The sequence below is a fragment of the Martes martes genome (genome assembly GCF_963455335.1).
Source record: "Martes martes genome assembly, chromosome: 3".
Classification (NCBI taxonomy): domain Eukaryota; kingdom Metazoa; phylum Chordata; class Mammalia; order Carnivora; family Mustelidae; genus Martes; species Martes martes.
Genome location: NC_137890.1, coordinates 14,788,441 through 14,808,294, shown reverse-complemented (window position 1 = coordinate 14,808,294; position 19,854 = coordinate 14,788,441). Strand labels below are relative to the sequence as shown.

Sequence of the window (19,854 nt, the reverse complement as noted above, 5' to 3'; positions counted from 1 at the left end):
ATACCAAATTTCAGTGAGTAGGTTTTCACAAAGATCACTCGCTCTATCTTTGCAGAAAGCTTGTACGAGCGTTTCCGGTGAGAATATTTAAAATTTTAGATGAGGCTTTCCATTAAAAAGTATGTGATGCCACCTATATTCTAAGCACTCTTGTGAAAACAGAGTGCTGTGTTAATATTAGTCTGGCAAGCCAAATGTTAAATTAATCACACAGTTGGGGACGCGATAACATTGTGATCTCTAGGTAAGAAAGAGAAGGAATCCTAATTCCCAGACACAGGATTTTTCCCTGCTTAGCTTCTCTCTTAAGTAATTAGTGAAGCCCAAGAGAAGAGCAGTGTGGGGATGGGAGCTTTGCATACCTGCGAGGGAATAATGCTTTTATGTGGGGGAACCTTGCTGCCAGAGGATTTCATCCAAGTTCAATAAAAGCCAGGGGTTTATTCAGACAGAATTGGAACAATCCGAACCACAGGGTGGGGATCCGTTTCTAATCCCCTTGCCCATCCAAATAATGATATAAGATTTAGCTAAAGCAACCCATTAGAATAGACAATAGCCACAAATTTCCAGTGGCTGATTTTCTGAATGCTCAATCCTGGTTTAACTTCCAAAATCCAGTACAGAGCAAATTAAGAGTCTTCATTCAACCTCTTTCTTCTAGTAGATTTTAAAAATAATTATTCTAATTAATTCACAGAGTAAATGCGACTCAGACTCTTAATCTGTTAAGACATTACTGAATTACTCCTGGAAGCCCTAGTTACTCACACAGGCTCATTGTAAGCACCTCAGACTCCCGGATAATACACCGAATGATTAAACTTTACCTGAATAAATTCCTAAGTACCAGGCAAGATCGACCTTCTCAGTGACATTTTCTGTTCCATTTACCGTGACATTCAGGGCACTTTGTTCATTTGCCCTGTGGGAAACAGGGGGAAAAAAATATATTCAACTAGAGATAGAATTTAGATAAGTACAAAAAGAAACAAAAAAAGTTAGCCTGAATTTGGGAGACGATTTATGCTGGAAAAGTGTGCCATGCCCCGGGTACATCTACCTTATAAAAATTCAACTTTCAGGGGCACCTGGGTGGCTCAGTGGTTAAGCATTTGCCTTCGGCTCAGGTCATGATCCCAGGGTCCTGGGATCGAGCCCCAGTGGGACTCCCTGGTCTGCGGGAAGCCTGCTTCTCCCTCTCCCACTCCCCCTACTTATGTTCCCTCTCTCACTGTGTCTCAAACTAACTATCAGTTCTCAAAACTGTCTGAGGATCCGACAAGGGGAGAGACTATGGGAGGGCCGTACTCCACCAGCAAGAACTTGAGTTTTCTTCCTCTTTGGGGAAACTAAGGGAGGATCAGGACAGGAGGCGGAACGAACCCTGCTTCTGCCCGACTCTGTGGGAAGGAGGCTGCCTGACTTTGTGGCCCCGAGCAGGAGACCAGAAGCAACTCACCAGTAGGAGAGCCACCAGTCCTGAAGAACGTAGGCGACCTAGAACAGGGAGGCGAAAAGATCACATGCCACTTAGCATCTCAACATTCTCCCTCACCCAAAGGGACCGTCAAAAGGCCCTGGAAAACGGACACAGTTCTTCCAGCTCTGGTCTTCGCCAAGCCCAACACCCCAAATAACTGCATGGCAAGTGAGTGCACGTTACATTTAAAAATCTTTAAAAGACATCCTTTTTTGTTTTAAACCCCTAGAAGCTTTCTGCCATTGTCCACGCATTGTCACCAGTAAAAGTCAGTTACTCTGTCCCCTAAGATACCACATTTCAAGGCAAATCCAAGTGGACTGCAAAATACAGTAATGAGAGTATAGAGAGAGAGCGTAAGCTGTACCAGGCTGAGGCCACAAAACAAAATAAATGCCCTTGTTTACCTGAGCTATGACGTTTAACAGAATGAGGAACACGATGACCAGCCAGTGAGCACCGGCCATTAGGTAATTCTTGTAGGCCTTAAAACCGACTTTTCCTTCTGAACGACTCTCCTCGGACACAGCAGCCAGTGTGTTCTCGTTCTGAGAAGGGAAGGGGGGGGGGGGGAAGGCAGTAAGAGACAAAATTTTGTACAACATACCCCCAAACTTCAAAAGTTCCACAGTGCGCTCTGTTGGCAAAGCCAGGAGCAGAGAGGCCCGTCTTACAAGCTGGGAGGGGCGCAAAATGGTACACGTCCTCAGGGGAAGGGTGTACAAGGATCTCACCAAACCATCTACGCAGTCACCATGGGACCCACCCATCCCACTTCTAGGGATCTATGAGCAAAGAGGAAATGTTGTTTGTACGAGGTCATTCACTTCACTGAAAGGGGAACATCGTGACTTCCGGCGCAGGTACGATGTCCCCGATTCACGTATAAACGCAGAAGCTTATTCCACAATAATACACAAGATGCTGTGGAGCTAACGTATCACCACAGATCACTGGTGTCCCTCAGGGATGGAAACGCAAAAGATCGCAGGAGCTCAAGATATGAGCCAAATACAGAAAACAGTTCAAACGGCAAGAGGAACGGGCATCGGGATACCGGGGCGAGCGCGTGGTCTTTGCTTCCTAAATTTCAGAGAGTGAGTCCTCCCTCAGGACTCGTCTGCATCCTTACCAGGATCATCCAGGCTCCTACAACTGGATTGTGGGGGTTTGGATACTGAGGACCATCTGTGCGTATTTTTAAGGGAGAGGCAGGGCATTTCCGCGTGGCTGTGTGGAGAACAAAGAATGCTCTGCAGGTTCACAGAAGCCAAGGATGTCCTCAGGTGTCTGAGGCCCTCTGTGGTCTCAGATATGGCTGAGGTGTGGATCTGGAACTTGAAGCCCCCTGACGTGCTCCATCCGACACCCAAAGGAGAGCCCGGATCAGGCCCCTGCTCCCTTCATCGCATTTTAATTCTACCAAGTCCGTGGAATAAGGCCTTGGAACCGTAGGATCCACTTTGGGACCAAGGAAGGGGTCATGCGCGGAGCAGAATGAAGACACGCGAGGACGCCGAGAGCAGACAGGACCAGGGCCCGCGGCGAGAGGAGAACTCACCGTCTGGACCTCCGGCGCGCCGTCTTTCAGCGAGGGTCCGGACGACTGCTGGGACCAAACGGAAGACTCGGAGAAGCTCCGGGTCCTCAGGACAGGAGATCCTGGAGCAGGGCTCTGGTCAGCCTCCTCGTTCTCCTTCTTTAAAAGGGAGCCGAAATCCACCCCAGATTTCAGAAACTCCGTGTAAGTCCCCTTCTGTACCATCTTGCCCTAAAATAAAAATAAAAGAATTTGACAGGAGTTCACGTGCCTTTGATAACACTCATCTAACGCTAGTCAAAAAAAGTTAATTGGTCTTAAATCACCATTTTCAGAAGAGAATTACCCTTGGGCCTGGAATTCTGGCTGACACATGGGGTGCAACTCGACACAGAACCGAATATCCTATTCTCTGTCAAACCGCGTGGTAGGTGCCATGGAACCCCACATTAAGGATGGAGGTCACGAACTACCACAGGCATTTAAAGAAGTAAAAAGTACGGATGTTGGCGGGAATACCAGTACAGTCTTTTTAGAAGACATGGAAAATGAGGCAAGTGTCGTGGGTTTAAAAGAACAAGGTCAAACCGGGGAGGGAATTCTAGGGAAGAACAAAGCTTGACACTATGTGGTCACCTGTGCGCGGTCAGAGTCCCCCATCGACTCTCTGCTGGCCATGGCCACCGTATCACATGCCACACTGAGACTGGACATGCGGGAGGTCGTCTTTACAGCAGCCCACGAACTCAGGAAGCTCCCAACTGAGAATTCAATACTCCACCTGCTAAAGTCATTAACACAGGCGACCATCTGACTGGGGTGACTCTAATGCCTTGACGGGAGGGGGGTTGGTTTCTGTCGTCACGAACAAACCAAACCCTAGGCCAGAGTCAACACACTCAAAGGCATGAAAATTAAGCTTGGGAAGTGCCAACCGCCAGCAGCCAACTAGGCTTTCCGAAATCAAGCAACTCCTTTAAGCTCCAACAAATCAAATAATTTTCCTGAAACCCACGTGACACATCACTGCACAGTTCCCTTCCTTACCAAGTCACAGGAAATAATGTGCCGGTGTCTTCCGTGGGTTCTCAACCCCAGAAAAGAATACGCAGCGGTTCTACTCAGTGGCAGACAAAATCCTGGGCGAAATCTCAGGGAGCCAAACAAAGCAAAGGAGGGAAGGCTCAGGGGACGGCAGGCAGGAGAGCGGAGGTCGCCCGGGACCCCGGCTGGTACCCTGCCCATCCCGTGCCCTGACGCGGGCCACTGAGAAAGAAACCCAATGAAGCTTTTGGGAACCAGTCTGATCCTGGAGAATTAAAAAATTATTCATGATATAGTGTGTGTCTTGTTCCATTTGGGAGGCAAAATTCATATGCCTTGTTTAATGAAATTACCACTTCTGACTCAGGAAGCACAGATGCACAAGGAAACGACTCGGGGTCTAGAGGGAGACGGCAAGCTCGGTCGGCAGCCCCGCACCAGCCATTTCCCGGGGGGACGCGAGGACAGCCAGCCCTGCTCGGCGGCAAGAGAGGGACCAGATGAACAGTAGGGAGGGATCCAACTCATCCAGGGGAGCTCACCGGTGGACAAATGGGTGGTCTGACAGTACTGAAACTGGCAGTGTGGTCCTCAGAAAACAGCAGTGAGGGGACTGGCTGTCCAGCTTGTTCTCCTGCCCCCTGGTTCTGTCCTCAATAATCCTGCCCACACTGGGGTTCTACCAGACTCTCTTCTGCCCTCTGCCCTCTGTGCATGAGACGAAGTGTCTCCAGATCGGGCAGTCGGAGCTTCCTAGTCCCGGAGGGCCGCAGAAGAGCCAACACGGGGAACTGCTTCAAAAGAGGCAGTTTCTGCGCTCTTGCCCTCCTCCATAGAGCAGAACCTGGTTTGAGGAAGCAAGGCTCTGACCAAGGGCCTGAGGCAGCAGACCAGGGTTAATGACCGAGGGGCTCAGGCTCTCAGGCAAAAATGCCAAGGAGTGAAACATCAAACCACCACCAAGGTCAGAAAATTCTCACTCATTTCCATCCCCCCCCCAACCCCATGCTGGCTGTTGGGAGTTGAAGGGTGCCCCCTGCCCAAGAAAATACATTTAAGGCCCAAATAGGATACCTACAGATGGGACCTAATTTGGAAACAGATCTTTGTAGATGTGATGACGCTGAGGTCATACTGGAGTAGGGTGACCCCAAAGCCAATATGGCGGATGTAGGAGGAGGAGTTCTGACGCAGCAACCACCACGTGACTACAGAGCTATAGACCTTGGGGCCGCGGCTACAAGCCAAGAACAGCAAGGACAGCTGGCCAACGCCAGAAGCTGGGAGATGCAACGAAGCATTCTCCACAGGAGCCTTCAGGGAGAGCAGGACACTGCCGGGGCCTCGGTTCTGGACTGGTAGCCTTCAGAAGGGTGAAGGTGATGACCTTCTGGAGCTGAAGCCCCCCACTTTGTGGTACTTAGTGATGGCCGCTCTTGACACTGACACACCGCCTGAGCCCAGGCATCCGTCTTCTGAACTTTACTGAGACCTCTGCTTCTGCTGTTGGTCCTCCAGCAAACGTCAAGAGGCATCTTTGTAAGCCATGCCTCAGACCGTATTCCTCCTCTGCTATGGACTGCCCAGTGGCTTCCAACCCACTGCTCCCAGCCCACCTCCCTCACACTCCCCATTGCCTGTGCCTCAGACACATTGGCAGCCCAGCCATTCCCCCAACAGGCCAGGTCAGGTCCTTCCTTAGGGCCCCGCAGCTGGTCCCCCTGCCTCAGCTGCCTCTCCCCCAGGTGACCGCCTGGCCAGCACCTTCATGCCACTCAGGTCCCCTGAGGCACCACATCCCCAGGGAGGCAGTCATGAGATCAGCCGCCCCTCACCCAACTCCTTCCTTACATCTCTCCCCATAAGAACGGAAGCTCCGTGATGGCAGGGACCGGTCTGACTTATGACTGCACAGACTCTCCCAGTACTGGGCACGAGCAAAGCCCTGTGCTGGGAGACCAGCAACTGACGAGACCCTGGAGAGTACGTCTCCACCGGGGGGGCCTCAGCCTTCCAGCCACGCCCGCCATCCATGACGGACACTCTATGAATACACTGCAGGTGACAAAGACACAAACATGTCTTAGTAGCTCGAATTTCCAAATAATACAATTTAACTTACGTCGTAGAATAGGAAAACAGAACCTCTCGATAAAACAGCATTATTATCCCCAAAGATTTTGCCAGAACGGCTATAATTTATAACTCTGACGTAGCAGTTTTATCTGCTTGAGGGTAACAGGGCTCGGAATGCAAGAGTTCCATTTCTATGTGTCTTTGGATTCATGCTCAAAAGGCATGAGTATGAGCTCTGGGGAGAGCAGGATGCAGAAGTGAGGAAGGAGAGGGAGTTTCGCACAAACCCAAGAGGAGACCTGCTGGGAGGTCTCACCTTCAACACACCTGAGCGCTAGCAAGCTCCACCGACTTCTAGAAATTACTTACATCTTTCAATATCAGAATCTGACTGGCAGCTTTTAGGTACTGCAACTGGTGAGTCACTAAGATTGTGATCTTCTCGTGCAAGGTTTGACAAATACACCTATAAATGTAAAAGGTACAGTATGCAGAAACCGCGTTAGTGGGGGTACTCCAAATGGGAAAACACACATTCTGAAAGCACAATGAGACTAAGATAGCACAGGAGTCAAAGATCTGTAGTGTAAGCACCAGCACAAATACAAATCAAATACAAATAAATGTCAATCAATGAACCCCACCAGGTCTCCACATCTATCAGCAGCGAAGTCGAGTCCAGCTCTGCTAAGAGATTCTAAAAAGCAGTCCAGTGAAGGAGCCACCAAATGCTAAGGGTAACCCCCCCAACTAAAACTCAACAATTATTGATATATTTCATGATGGAAAACGATTAAGCAATACTGAGATTCCAAACCTGACAAAGCGAAAATACGAGTTATTTCATCCCCGTATAGGAATGGGAGAAGGAGGGATCTATGTCATACAAAAATGTTCCCATTTTTGTCTCCTAGGTGATTAGGATTTATGATGTATTTATCTATACCAGCCAAAAGAAAATTCTCAGTCTTCAGTAACCTTCACCAAAGTGCATTTTCTTTTTCTTCTAAGATTTTACTTATTTGCGGGCGAGAGAGTGAGAGCAAGAGCAGGGAGGGGGCAGAGCAAGAGAGGGAGAATCCCTAAGCAGACTCCCTGCCGAGTGCAGAGCCTGCCGCAGGGCTCGAACCCAGAACTGGGCATCATGTCCTGAGCCAAAGGCAGACGCTTAACAGACTGAGCCACCCAAGCACCTTCAAAGTGCATTTTCTAGATACTTCTCCCCAAATACTATTAGAAGACAAATGCTGGCATGGCCTCAATTAGTGTCTACAATGTCCCCAATTAGTGTCTACAATGTCGCCTTTCATTAGGACTGAAAACCTGCCCAATAGGAGTATGAAAGAAGAAAATCCAAATGGCCCAAATCGTAGTGGAAATCATCCCATGGTTCAAAGGACATGCCAACTCTCTCAGTACTCGGGTGTTGTTCTACAGTGACCCCTCAAACTGCTCCTCATTTTAAATGTAGACCCCTAGGAGCTCCACTCCACTACGGTCTGCATACTCTCCAGCTAAGTGGATGGCCCAGGTGGGGCCCCCTGACCACAGGCAGGGCCCCAGGGACACGCTCTGGGCCCCCGAGCCCTTGCAGAGAAAATCTCAGCAACGTGGGCCACGACTCCACCTGCGCGTGTAGGTCACATCGAGAGTTCTAGAAGCACCCAGACTGAAGTTCAAAGCCCTCTGATCAGCCTGACAAGGTCAGGGAGCTACCAGACCTCTGTGAACCTCGGTTCCTTCGTCTCAAAATACAGCTGCTGACAACACACAGGGCATGTTATGGGAAGAGCACTAATCCGCTCGGTAAATGGTCTGTTCACCCTCTTCCCTAACCACAAGGGGCCCTTTGCTTTGGACTTGGGACAGCGAAGTCCTAAGGGGACACTTCTGAGACTGGGCCTGAGATCAGAAGACCCCAGGCTGTAGACATAAATACTATTACCCCATTCTTTGTGTCCAGAAGCACTGTATCCCTTTTGACGGGTCCCAGTGTGGCTTTCCGTACTAAGTTTGCTGACCGAGTAAACCCCTCTTCCAGCTTAGCACTAAAGCATTTACTGGAATTGTTTCTCCTTAATTCAAAATTCCATGCCGGCAGTCCCTGACGGGGTATTAACTGAATCTGATGGGTTGCTATGTCCAAGCTGGGCTACTGGGAAAGTTTTACAATATTTTCCTCCTAACACCCACCACAGAGAAAGGAATATAATTACGATGATGCCAGTAGGTGATGGCTTTAAATTTTTTCTAAATTATGCTTTTTAATCAACATCCCCAGGAAAATACTCTATTTGTCAAATTTTTAAGAGTAAAAAATCCCAGGTCATGCCATTAAAAGATAAAAATAAAAAGAATGATTCAGTAAGAAGTTATTTAACCCTCAGCCTGTGTAAGGGCGGTGTTAAGAGGGGCCACGTGCTGAGGTAGAGGGGATACAAGTAAGAGAGTCACTACCCTCCTTCACTCCATCGACAGAGGTGAGGTGCCAGCCACTGATCTAAGCGAAGAGGACACAGCCACAGAACAAGAAAACAGTGAATGCCCTGCACGGTGTGGAGGGAGGCACATTCAACAAATACAGAAAACATACTCTCCGGGTAGGATGCGTGTCACGAAGAGAAAGCAAGGTGACCGCTGCAATCTGGGAGGCAGGGACACAGGGACCGTGAGACTATCTGGGCGAAGCATCCCTGCAGGGAGGTATAACAGGGGCGGCGGCTCTGGGGACAGAAACCACCTGTGCCCAGTGCCTTCGTGCATTCACCATGGAGTCGGTGGGGGGGGTGGGGTTTGGGGACAACTCACCAGGGACTAAGTAAAGGGCACCGCGGGCTGGGGGAAGACACAAGGGCACATGGTGAGGATGTGTGCAAACAGGGTACAGGGCAAAGGACCTAGGTCGGCATTTGAGGCCAGCGGAGCGGCACCCGCACGTGAAGGCCTGGGACAGAGCAGGGACAGCGTGGGGCGATCCCATCAGGACAGACTCAAAGAACTGATTATGCGGGACATGGGGGTGTGGGGGTATGGGGGGGCTTTCTAAAATACGACAAGCTCCACCGCTAGAACAGCTTAGACCAAAACCCGTTCACCTAAGGGCCTCTGAACCCCTCCCCCCACCGCATGTGGCAGAACCCACGTCAATGTTTACAACCTACTGTCATGAAACTCGCAAACCTTAATGACCTTGGATATATATATTCACGACCGAAGTAAACCGTTAATGGTGAGGAGAAGTGTAATTCATTCACTTTTAATACAAAACACTTCACATTACTGAGCTCAACACAACCGCCATCTTTCATAGCATATTGTTTGGTCCAATTTTCTAGCTCGTTGAGAACATTCTCCAGCTGCTGCTGAGTGATTTCCTAAATTGCATTCGTGCTCCCTGCCCTACGTTTCCCCAAAGAACGTGGTTCTGATTAGCAAACAACAATTTTAACAAGCTCGCTTCTATCAAGTGTATATCCAAAGCCATTAAACGCGAAAGGTGCGAGAGGACTTTATATAAATACTTCCCATGTTCAAAGAAGAACTTGGGGGAGCTATTGTGATAAGCACACTGATCCCCGCTAAGGAGAATGCCTTCTTCTCTCCTCCCAAGTGACACAAAAGCAATGGCCAGTGGAATCTGTTCTCAGAGTGATGGAGAACAGGTGTGGACCCACCCAGGATGGGGTGACACACATTCGTGACTTTAGGGTGAGGCTCCAGGGGTAGGGAGGCTGGGCTGCTCCTGACACCACCGAGGGTGCGGGGCAGGGAATCTCTGTCACAGCGCTGGGCCCTGTCACTGAACTCAGTCAAAAGCCACAGGGCACCTCCCTGAGGGAAAATTCATCAAGTCGGGACCAGGACGGGAAGGGAAGGGGGGGGTCAGATCAGATCAGAGAGCTGGAGGCCATGGCAAGTGTCAGCTGCTTGGCTCTCCATGTTCCGAAGGATTCACTACTGCCATATGCTTTTTCTTTAAATTGTGGTAAGATTTGTATAACAGTTACCATTTCAACCATTTTCAAGCCTGTATTCTCAGTGGCACTGTGGACGCTCGCCCTGCTGTGCAACCGTCACCATCATTCATCTCCAGAACCTGCCGTCATTCCGGATCTAAGAATTTTGTGCATACACTTCAGCGGGGAGGAACGGGGGAGCACGTTAGGAACCCCACTGAGGAGACACTGAGCCCCAGGCTCCTTGTATCCGGAACCCAGAGCTGCCCCCCACGGCTAACTCTGCTAAAATCTCTTTACTTGGCTACTGAGGACTTTAAATGAATTGTGTCTCCCCAACCCACAACCCCAAAATTCACATGTTGATGGCTTAACCCGCTGTACTTTAGAATTTGGTGACAGGACATCTAAAGAGGCAACTAAGTTAAAAAAATGAGGCCTTGACAGTGAGCCCTTACCCAATCTGACCTGCATCCTTAGGAGAGATTAGGATACCAGGAGATGGGGCGTCTGGATGGCTCAGCCGGTTAGGCGCCTGACTCTCGATTTCAGCTCAGGTCACGGTCTTGAGGGTCATGAGACTGAGCCCCACTTTGGGCTCCGGGCCCAGTGGGGAGTCTGCTTGAGATTCTCTCCCTCTGCCCCTCCCCCAAATCATACGTACACATGGCCTCTCTCAAATAAATAAATCTTAAAAAAAAAAAAAAAAAGGTCCTAAAGAGAAAGCCACCAGGGGAGCACAGGCGCAGAAGGGAAGACCATGTGAGGACAGAGTATGAAGGCGGCCATCAGCCAGCCAGGACGAGAGGTCTCAGGCCAACACCCTCGCCTGGACTTTCAGCCTCCAGGCCTGGGAGAAACTCTCTTCCTCTGGCTTTAGTCCTCCTTTGTAAATGGAGATGTTTTGGGCAACGTGATTTGCAAGAACATCTACCTCCGTGCACACATTAGGGCTTCAGGAAGTGCGTGCAAAGCGCTCCCTGGCTTTGATGAGGTGAACGACAGTAAGGTAAGTGCGGGAGACACGGAGGCCGTGTGAGCAAGAGCGAGCTCACGATGCTTCCAAGCAGGGCAGCGTAGACTCCACGCAGATGGGCCACGTGATGGCTTACGCTCTGTGCGGAAAAGGTTCAGAGCTGCTCTGCTTCAGTCGGGTGGTGACGAAGCAAGAGCCATCGAAACCAAACTCCAGAGACACAAAGTGAGAGTCAGGAGGGGAGCTCGAGTCTAGAGATCTGGTTTCAAGTTCAAGTTAACCTACATGTGGGGGTCTTACATAGTGATTCTAGTAAGAACCCGGGAGCCACACCGTGATACGGAATAAGGCATTTTTTAAACGCTAGGCTTCACCGAGTGTTTCCTAACCGACAGGGTCATTAGCACAGACCAGCGAGGCCACTCCACAGGAGTGCCACACGGGCGTTTCTAAGGTGCCACCGGCAAAAATGATGAAGGAAAAGAACCGGGATCCAAGGGTCATGTTCCCGAGTCCCGTTCTTCGATACAAAAAGTGCACATCTGCTTTCTTAGCCCATCAACAGTGTCTCGGTTATCAAGGGTAAGCAGCAAGGGGACACCTGGCATCCAATTCTTTTTTTTTTTTTGAAGATCCTATTTATTTGACAAACGGAGATCACAAGTAGGCAGAGAAGCAGGCAGAGAGAGGAGGAAGCAGGCTCCCTGCTGAGCAGAGAGCCCGATGTGGGGCTCCATCCCAGGACCCTGGGATCATGACCTGAGCTGAAGGCAGGGGCTTAACCCACTGAGCCACTCAGGTGCCCCCACTTCTTCACCCCGTAAGGCCCGTCCTCCACTCTTGTCACATGCAGCAAGCGCAATCTGGGCTTTCCTTTTTTTCTCTAAAGATTTCTCTGAAATGGATCTTCCGTGGAAGGAAGGAAGAAGAAGGGACACCACAGCAGAACAAGTGAGTCTTCAAAGCAGCCCGGCTTCCCTAAGCCCTCTTGACCAAACTCTACGGGATGGTTCGAAAGCAGCAAGGACAAACACGGACCAACTCACAGTTCGAACAAGTGCCGGCTAACTTCTGCGTCCACTGCACTGAGAGGATCGTCCAGGAGGTAGATATCCGCGTCCTGGTACACTGCTCTAGAAAACAGAAGAGGACACGGGATGGAAGAACGCTCCAGGCTCCCGGGATCCCATCTCCCAGTCATGGTGGCCTTCAACAACCTGGGGCATGTTCACTCCAAGAGCCCATGAAATACTGAGGCGAGCCCCGTCCCCTCCCCCCACCCCCGCAGCAGGTGGTCTCAGGTCAGCCACCCCGGGAACACCACACAGAACACGTGCAACAAAACTGTGGGTACCTGGCAAGGTTCACCCGGGCCTTCTGACCCCCGCTCAGCGTGGCTCCCCGATCACCTATCACAGTTAAATCTCCGTCCTCCAAAAGCTGCAAATCCTGCATGGAGACAGAAGGGGAAAAAAAAAAAAAAAAAAAGATTTACAATGTGTTCTCCTGCCATCCGAGATGTTCAGCACTGGGCTGCATACATGTATGTGATCAGCAGCAAAAGGTCCACTTCGAAGTGACTAAATGGTAACCTTGAACCTTTCCAGAAAAAACTCAGGGCTTTTTGCTTCCGTTTTGCAGCTTTTCCCACGCTGTTCGTGCATTTCACCATCTTAACTGATGTTTGCTGAACACTGACTACATGTCTGGCATTGTTCTGGGCACGATGAATTTGGTAGTAAGAAGACAAAATCCGTTGAGTTTCCATGGAGGGAGACTGACAATGTGAACACTTAGCATGAGTGCAAGTCCTAAGTACTAAGAAGAAAAAATAAGCCCACTTGGGGGACAGAGGGACAGGGAAAAAGTCCTACATGGGGGTCAGGAAGGGATCTGAGCCGAGGGGCTTTCACAAACACACAAGGGCGCCTGTGCGGACCCAGAAGGCGTGCCACGTGCAGGAGCCAGCAAGAGCCAAGGGCGCAGGGCAGACACGTGCCCAGTGGGTGCAAGAACGATCAGGGAGGCCACCAAGCGGAAGAGGGTGAGTAAAGAATGGGGAGGGGCACCTGGGTGGCTCAGTCGGTTAAGCGGCTACCTTTGGCTCAGGGTCCTGGGAACAAGCCCCACATCGGGCTCCCTGCTCAGCGGAAAGTCTGCTTCTCCCTCTCCCTCTGCCTGCCTCTCTGCCTACGTGAGCTCTCTATCCCTCTGCCAGGTAAATAAATAAATCTTTAAAAAAAAAAAAGAAAGGGGAGAGCCAGGCCCCTGGGTGGCTCAGAGGGTTGAACGTCTGCCTTCGATTCGGGTCATGATCCCAGGGTCCTGGGATCAAGCCGTGCATCGGGCTCCCTGCTCCCCAGGAAGCCTGCTTCTCCCTCTCCCACTCCCCCTGCTTGTGTTCCCTCCCTCGCTGTGTCTCTATCAAATAAATAAATAAAATTTTTTTCTAAAAAATGGGGAGAGCCAGGGCAGAGATAAGAAGGCGGGGCCACAGGTTTCACGCCCAGTGAAATGGAGCGGGGCCGTGGGGAGGAACACCTGACCTGGTCTCGGTTTTTCAGGAATCCCTCTTGCTTCTTCGTGGAACACAGATGGGAGGGGGCAAAGGGTGAAGCCGGGCACACATGAGGACGGGCCTGCATTACTGGAGGTGAGACAAGACAGTGGCTGGAAACCAGAGCGGGCGCAGTAGACGTGGAGAGCAGCGGGCACGTTTCCGAGAAAATTCAAAGCAGAGCTGGTGAGACCTGCTGATGACTGGGCGCGGGTTGTGGCGGTGGCACAGGAATGACGCCCTGTCCTCCACGTGAGAAAGGGGATGAACAGCCCCACAGTTTACGGAGCTGGGGGAGGCAGTGGAGGCCAGCCGAGATCCCCACTGGGGACGTCAGGCTGTGGCCAGATGTGCGCATCTGGACGTCAGTGCCGGGGCTGCTGGTGACAGCTGGCAGCCACCCGTGGCCTGGGAAGCCCCGGGACTCAGTTTCTCAAAGAACAAGTGTGTCTCAACCAGCCAGTGTGCTGATCTCGGCCTCCGCCTCTCGCCCTCACAGAAAGGTGAACACCTGACACTTGTCTTCACACTGAAGGCACGGTGACAGAGCGACAGATGAGAATCATTCAAGAAACAAGAGCAGAAAGGACAGTCTGGCAGGGAAAACAGAAGGGAAGTCATAGCATGTTCGAGGGACACTGATCCAATCAGTAAACTAAGGAGACGCTCGTTCCACGCAAGGCGGGTGAAACTCAAAGCCACAGAGAACGAGCTTGGACGTGAAGAGGTGGGAATCTACAGGTTCTACCCAAAGCTCTCACGCTCCTGGCAGAGACGAGCAGAGTTTGGGGGAGGGTGTTGGTTACAGACCACACCTCTCAAGTGTCGCCCGAGAACACACAGCGACACCTTTCTACACGGAAGCCCCACCGCTTGGCCTCCACTTTGGCCAATCCGGGGAGAAAGCACTTTGGAATGTCCATGATAAGCAACTCCTCTGACCTCTTTTTCCTCTTTGACAAAATGTGGAGACAAGACTGGCCATGCTCCAGGCTGCCGTGACAATCAGACACATGGACAAACACCTTCTCTACATAGGAAAAGAACACATATCCACTGTAACCTATTAGTGACAGATACATGTTTTCTGATCAAACCAACCATGGGACCTCGTTCAGTGTGAATCACAACACGCAAAGCACACCCCCTATAAGGGGATGGGGAAGAGAGTGCGGAATCCCCAACCTCGCCCACCCTGAGAGCCCACAAAAGCACACAGAACTCCCTGTGCGCTCGGAGCCTCCCTGGATGCCAATAAACCAAAGACAGCAATTGCTCAATTGTGAAAACTCATGACTTCACGTTACTTCTTTGCTGAGCTCAGACGTCAACACCATCTCTTGCTTTTGGTTTCCGTGCAGAACGGCGGGCCATCCTGAAGTAGGCTCCCCACCTTCCCCCACCCACCCACCCCCACACGGTTTACTTGGCCTCAATTCACGGCTGACAGTCCAGGGAAAGTGTTCTTCGTTTGATTTTTTGTTGTTTTTTTTTTTTTAAAGATTTTATTTATTTATTTATTTATTTGACAGAGATCACAAGTAGGCAGAGAGAGGGGGAAGCAGGCTCCCCGCTGAGCAGAGAGCCCAATGCAGGGCTCAATCCCAGGACCCTGGGATCATGACCCGAGCTGAAGGCAGAGGCTTTAACCCACTGAGCCACCCAGGCGCCCCGTGTTCTTCGTTTTTAAGCCTTGATTTCCTGTTGCTTTGTTGTCCTTCGTAAAATAGCACCAGGTTGCACCAAAGCAATCTTGGCCATTCTCTGCAGGAGGCCCTTTAAATGCACCTGGCGTGTAGCACAGTCAGGGAATAAGGAATGGATTCTCTGAGCCCAGGAGTAGGACTTGGGAGTGTGATGCTGACTCTGCAAACTATTTATGGACAAGCCTCAGAGAGAAAAAACATTTCGAAGAGTATAAGATAAAAATCAGAGCCAGGCTGATTTCCCAACCACAGGTGCCTAGTTTGGTAAAAGGGAAGAGCCTGAGTTTGGGCATCTATTTCCAGTCTCCCCAGTGAGCAGAAGGTGTTCTAACGTTAGTTACATCTCAGTGACATTTAACCAACTATGTTGTCTCTAATGGTTTTCACTAAAAGCGACCAGAGGAAAAGCCAAGAAATGGCTTTGCTGCTCTGATGTCACCAAGCCAGAAACCTACCGAGGTCTGGTGATGGTGGAGACTTCAGGAGAAATACCACTGAACAAATGTTGATGGTTTATGATAGTCCGTTGCGAGGCCTGGGTGCCAAGGAAGGCTGGATCCCAGAGTCAAACAGCGGGAATTCTAGGCCCTGATCATACCTTTTCTTCCATGACTGGCCTTCTTATCATGGCCTGTCAGAACCTCACCCGTCCTTCCAGAGGCAGCTCAAATACTCTCTTCCACGCAACCATCCCTGAACTTCCCAGATCAGAAGTCATCCCTCTTTCACTAGATTCCCATGACGTGGTAATTCTCATGAAGGGCCCACTTTATTTCTGCCTCATCATCTGTACACGTGGGCACAGTTTCTCTCCCCAGCTCCTTGATGGTAAGACTTAGGCACAAAGCCTGGCACACCTGGACACCCAGTAACGATGATCCCAACTCTTTACAAGCGGTAAAGTATTAGCCCACTTCACAGGTGAGGAAACTAAGCCCAGGTTACATAATGGTCTAAGGGCCGTCAGCTGTTAACATGGGACGGGGACTCTGAACCAAGAATCTCTCAATGTGTAGCCTTTGATTCTTCCTTCCTTATCATGCTGCCTCAAGTGGTTGCTGAAAAGTACATTTAAAAGTGTATTTAAAATTAAAAATGAATTTAAAATATCAAAATTAGTGAGGACGTGATGACCTCTACTTCTGCACACACAGAAGATCAATAAACTTATTCTCCGTACTTTGTTGAGCCTCATATACCCCTTTTGTACTCACTGATCTCCTAGTAGGTCATAGGTGAGTAACGGTTCTCCCAATTGAGAGAGAAAAAACTGAAGATAAAACCATAATTATTCTACAATCGTCAAGGTTATCGGAAAAGAAAATGTCCAAGTTGGCAGAAATGTAGCAAATATGAAAAGAAACCATAAGCCTGCGAGCACCCGAGAGGGGCTTATAAACTCAAATGATCTATGTGGGAAAACATTAAACCTGAATTTATCAATGCTATACCTTCAAATATGTATTGCCTAAAAATGCTAAAATGTCTTCAAGTGGCAAAAGAGAATATGCAAATGTCACAAGATCCATCGCTTATGTTAGAACAATATTTTTACTGGGGACTTAGGTAATGAACTATGTTAGAGCACCAAGACAAGTATCAACTCAAATAAGGGAAAGCCTAGACTCAAACGCCTTCTTTCTAACGTGTCACATTTTATGGATGTGATTCTACCCAAAATTGGCTACTCTTAAAATTAAGAGCTAGTATCTCTTCCACGTGAGTCTAACATGTACAGAATGCTTGTGATGTCCCTAGAAATCGGGTGCTGTAGGATCATTATCGCCTTTCATCCTAAGAAACACCTCATCGGGATGATCATCTCCATTCCCAGCGGAAGAAACTGAAGCTTTGTAAGGTTCAACGAACCCAAGTCGCACAGCTGGTAAGCAGAGAGACTGAGGTGCAGCCCACAGCTGTCTGCCTCCAGGGCCTTGACATTCAACCAGCTGGTCTCTAAATTATGCTCTATAACTCACTACACCATCACTTTGAGTAGGTCATCAGCCCAACTCGATGTTGCTGAATGTGATTACTTCCTATCTTCCCATTTTATCTCAGAAACGTTTTCTGCTCAATGACTGACGTTATGGTGTCATACACCTACTTATTAGTAATATATGCAACCTGGAAATGTTGCCCTTTTTTGTTTTATTTTCCTTCCAGGATTTGGGGGAGGCTGTAAGGAGAAATCCTTATGTTATATAGGAATTTAGAGAAAAGGGCTATAATATAATAGCCACCATTTATCAAAACCCTGGCATGTCTACATTTTACAGGTACTGCCCACAGTCTTGGCAATAGTCCCATACCTCCCCCACTTAATCAGAAAGGAAAGAGACACTCCAAGTTAATGCCCAAGATATCCAAAGGTCAGAGCTTTTCTACTATGTATGCAGTCTGTGTATCTACAACATCATTCCGGAAAGCCCATATCCTCTTTGGCCATCTCGTGTCCACGCACTGACACATGAATTCCAAGAGGAGATGAGCAAAGGATCTCCTAACTCAGCAGGTGGTATTCTGGATTCTTAAAGCCTTTACCAACCTTACACAGAGTCACAGGGGGCATTTCAGGACGGCGGCAAAACCTCTTGGAAATCTTCTCACCCAATGTCCGCATTTGCAGTAGGCAGCAAAGACACAGGCAGGTAACAGGACGTGTCCACAGTGACAATGCCAGGGACAGGACTCCACTCTCAATGACATCTACGCCCTGGGCCTCCTTTTCTGCCGAGGGAGGGAGGGAGCACAAGAGGCCCAGACTCCACGTCCCCATGCCATGCAGCAGCTGAACACAAACCTGCCCTGTAAGAACCCCTTCCCACCAGTGTGTGTGCCCATCCACGGTGCCCCAGAACACGGCCCACACACGGGTCCAGTTGTCCTGCATGGTTTTGGCAAAAGCATCAGTCCCTGCAGAAAACCCTGAACGGCAGCTACCCATCCCAACATCTGCTTTTCTGCAGAGACGTTCAAATCTGGGAGAACAGAAAGGGCTGAGCTATCACCAGAAATGCAAGGTCATGCAAAGAAACAGCCCGGCACTGGCCCAAGTGTTCTGAGCATTGAGAGTTGAACTTGATGAAGGTCAAGAGAAAATGCCTGAGTGTTGTTTATTACGTATGCCACATTCCACCTCCTTCAATTACCCTTTTTTTAACATTAAAAACACACACACACACACACACACACACACACACACACACACAAGGACGCCTGGGTGGCACAGTCAGTTGCGCATCTGCCTTTGGCTCAGGTCATGGTCCCAGGGTCCTGGAACTGAGCCCCGTGCTGGGCTCCCTGCTCAGTGGGGAGCCTGCTTCTCCCTCTGCCCCCCCTCCTGCTCATGCTGTCTCTCTTTCCCTCTAGCTCTCAAATCAATAAAATCTTTAAAAAAAAAAAATCACATACATATAATCTATTCATTATTTTAAAAGTGACATCTATTCAGACTACAAATAAATTTAATTCCCCTCTTTTCAGGAATGCCCCCCTAGCCTCTTGGGCAATCGAATATAATCTGTCTTGTCATGTTAGGGGTCAATGTCAAACATATCATTTGCAACTGGCTCAGTGTTGGGAGGCAAATCATGGCAAAAGGTTTAGCTTTCTGTTTTATGTGAAAATGCTCTTCATGATTTGGGGGCATGTGTATCTGTCTGAATGTTACTGGCCGTATAGACTGTCAGCACTTACCATTTACTCAGAAATTCTTCCTCCTGGGGCGCCTGGGTGGCTCAGTTGGTTAAGCAACTGCCTTCGGCTCAGGTCATGATACTGGAGTCCCAGGATCGAGTCCCGCGTGGAGCTCCCTGCTCAACAGGGAGTCTGCTTCTCCCTCTGGCCCTCCCCCTCTAGTGTTCTCTCTCCTATAAATAAACTCTTTAATAAAAAATCCTCCTCCTGGACACACACAGCCACCCACATTCAAAGGGCCATGACGCAGGGTTCCCCGATGACTTACAAACGGGAAAGGCAGAGGGAAAACCTCAGCTACTGGTACCCAATTAGGGTTGGACCCCTTCCCAAGTGGACGACACACAGGTACGGGAACCACACGCTGGCCTCTTTGGCCACTCACTCCCGGCAGCCCCTGCGTTGACAAGACCCCTCCCTGCTCATGGTACAACACCCGAACTCCACAATTAGTTGATAATGTGGTCTGCCTCAGGACTTCTCCCCGTGTTTAGAATAATTGCTGCTACTCTGTGTGAATGCCTGTTCAAGGCTCGAACTGAAGGTCCTCGAAACAAGCTCTGGGTTGGTTTTTTTTTTTTTTTTTTTAAGATTTTATTTATTTATTTATTTGAGAGCGAGACAGAGGGACAGAGATAGCGAGAGAGAGAGCGCGCGAGCACCAGTGGGGAGGACAGGGAGAAGCAGGCTCCCCACTGAGGAGGGAGCCCGACACGGGGCTCGATCCCAGGACCCTGAGATCATGACCTGAGCTGAAGGCAGACGCTTAATGGACTGTGCCACCCAGCTCTGGACTGTACCTGCCGAATCCCTCCCG

General features: G+C 49.7%; 1 protein-coding gene across 2 annotated transcripts in view; it reads right to left on the bottom strand.

The window, feature by feature from the left end:
- ABCC4 (ATP binding cassette subfamily C member 4 (PEL blood group)) overlaps window positions 1-19,854 on the bottom strand; it is a 250,147-nt gene that overhangs the window by 130,684 nt on the left and 99,609 nt on the right. For both annotated transcript variants that reach the window (XM_080798652.1, XM_080798653.1), the window contains exons 12-18: window positions 12,430-12,524; window positions 12,122-12,208; window positions 6,513-6,609; window positions 3,045-3,254; window positions 1,891-2,031; window positions 1,463-1,500; window positions 831-925 (exon numbers count right to left, since the gene is read on the bottom strand). In XM_080798652.1, coding sequence (XP_080654778.1) covers window positions 831-925; window positions 1,463-1,500; window positions 1,891-2,031; window positions 3,045-3,254; window positions 6,513-6,609; window positions 12,122-12,208; window positions 12,430-12,524 — 763 coding nt within the window. The remainder of the gene's footprint in view (window positions 1-830; window positions 926-1,462; window positions 1,501-1,890; window positions 2,032-3,044; window positions 3,255-6,512; window positions 6,610-12,121; window positions 12,209-12,429; window positions 12,525-19,854) is intronic.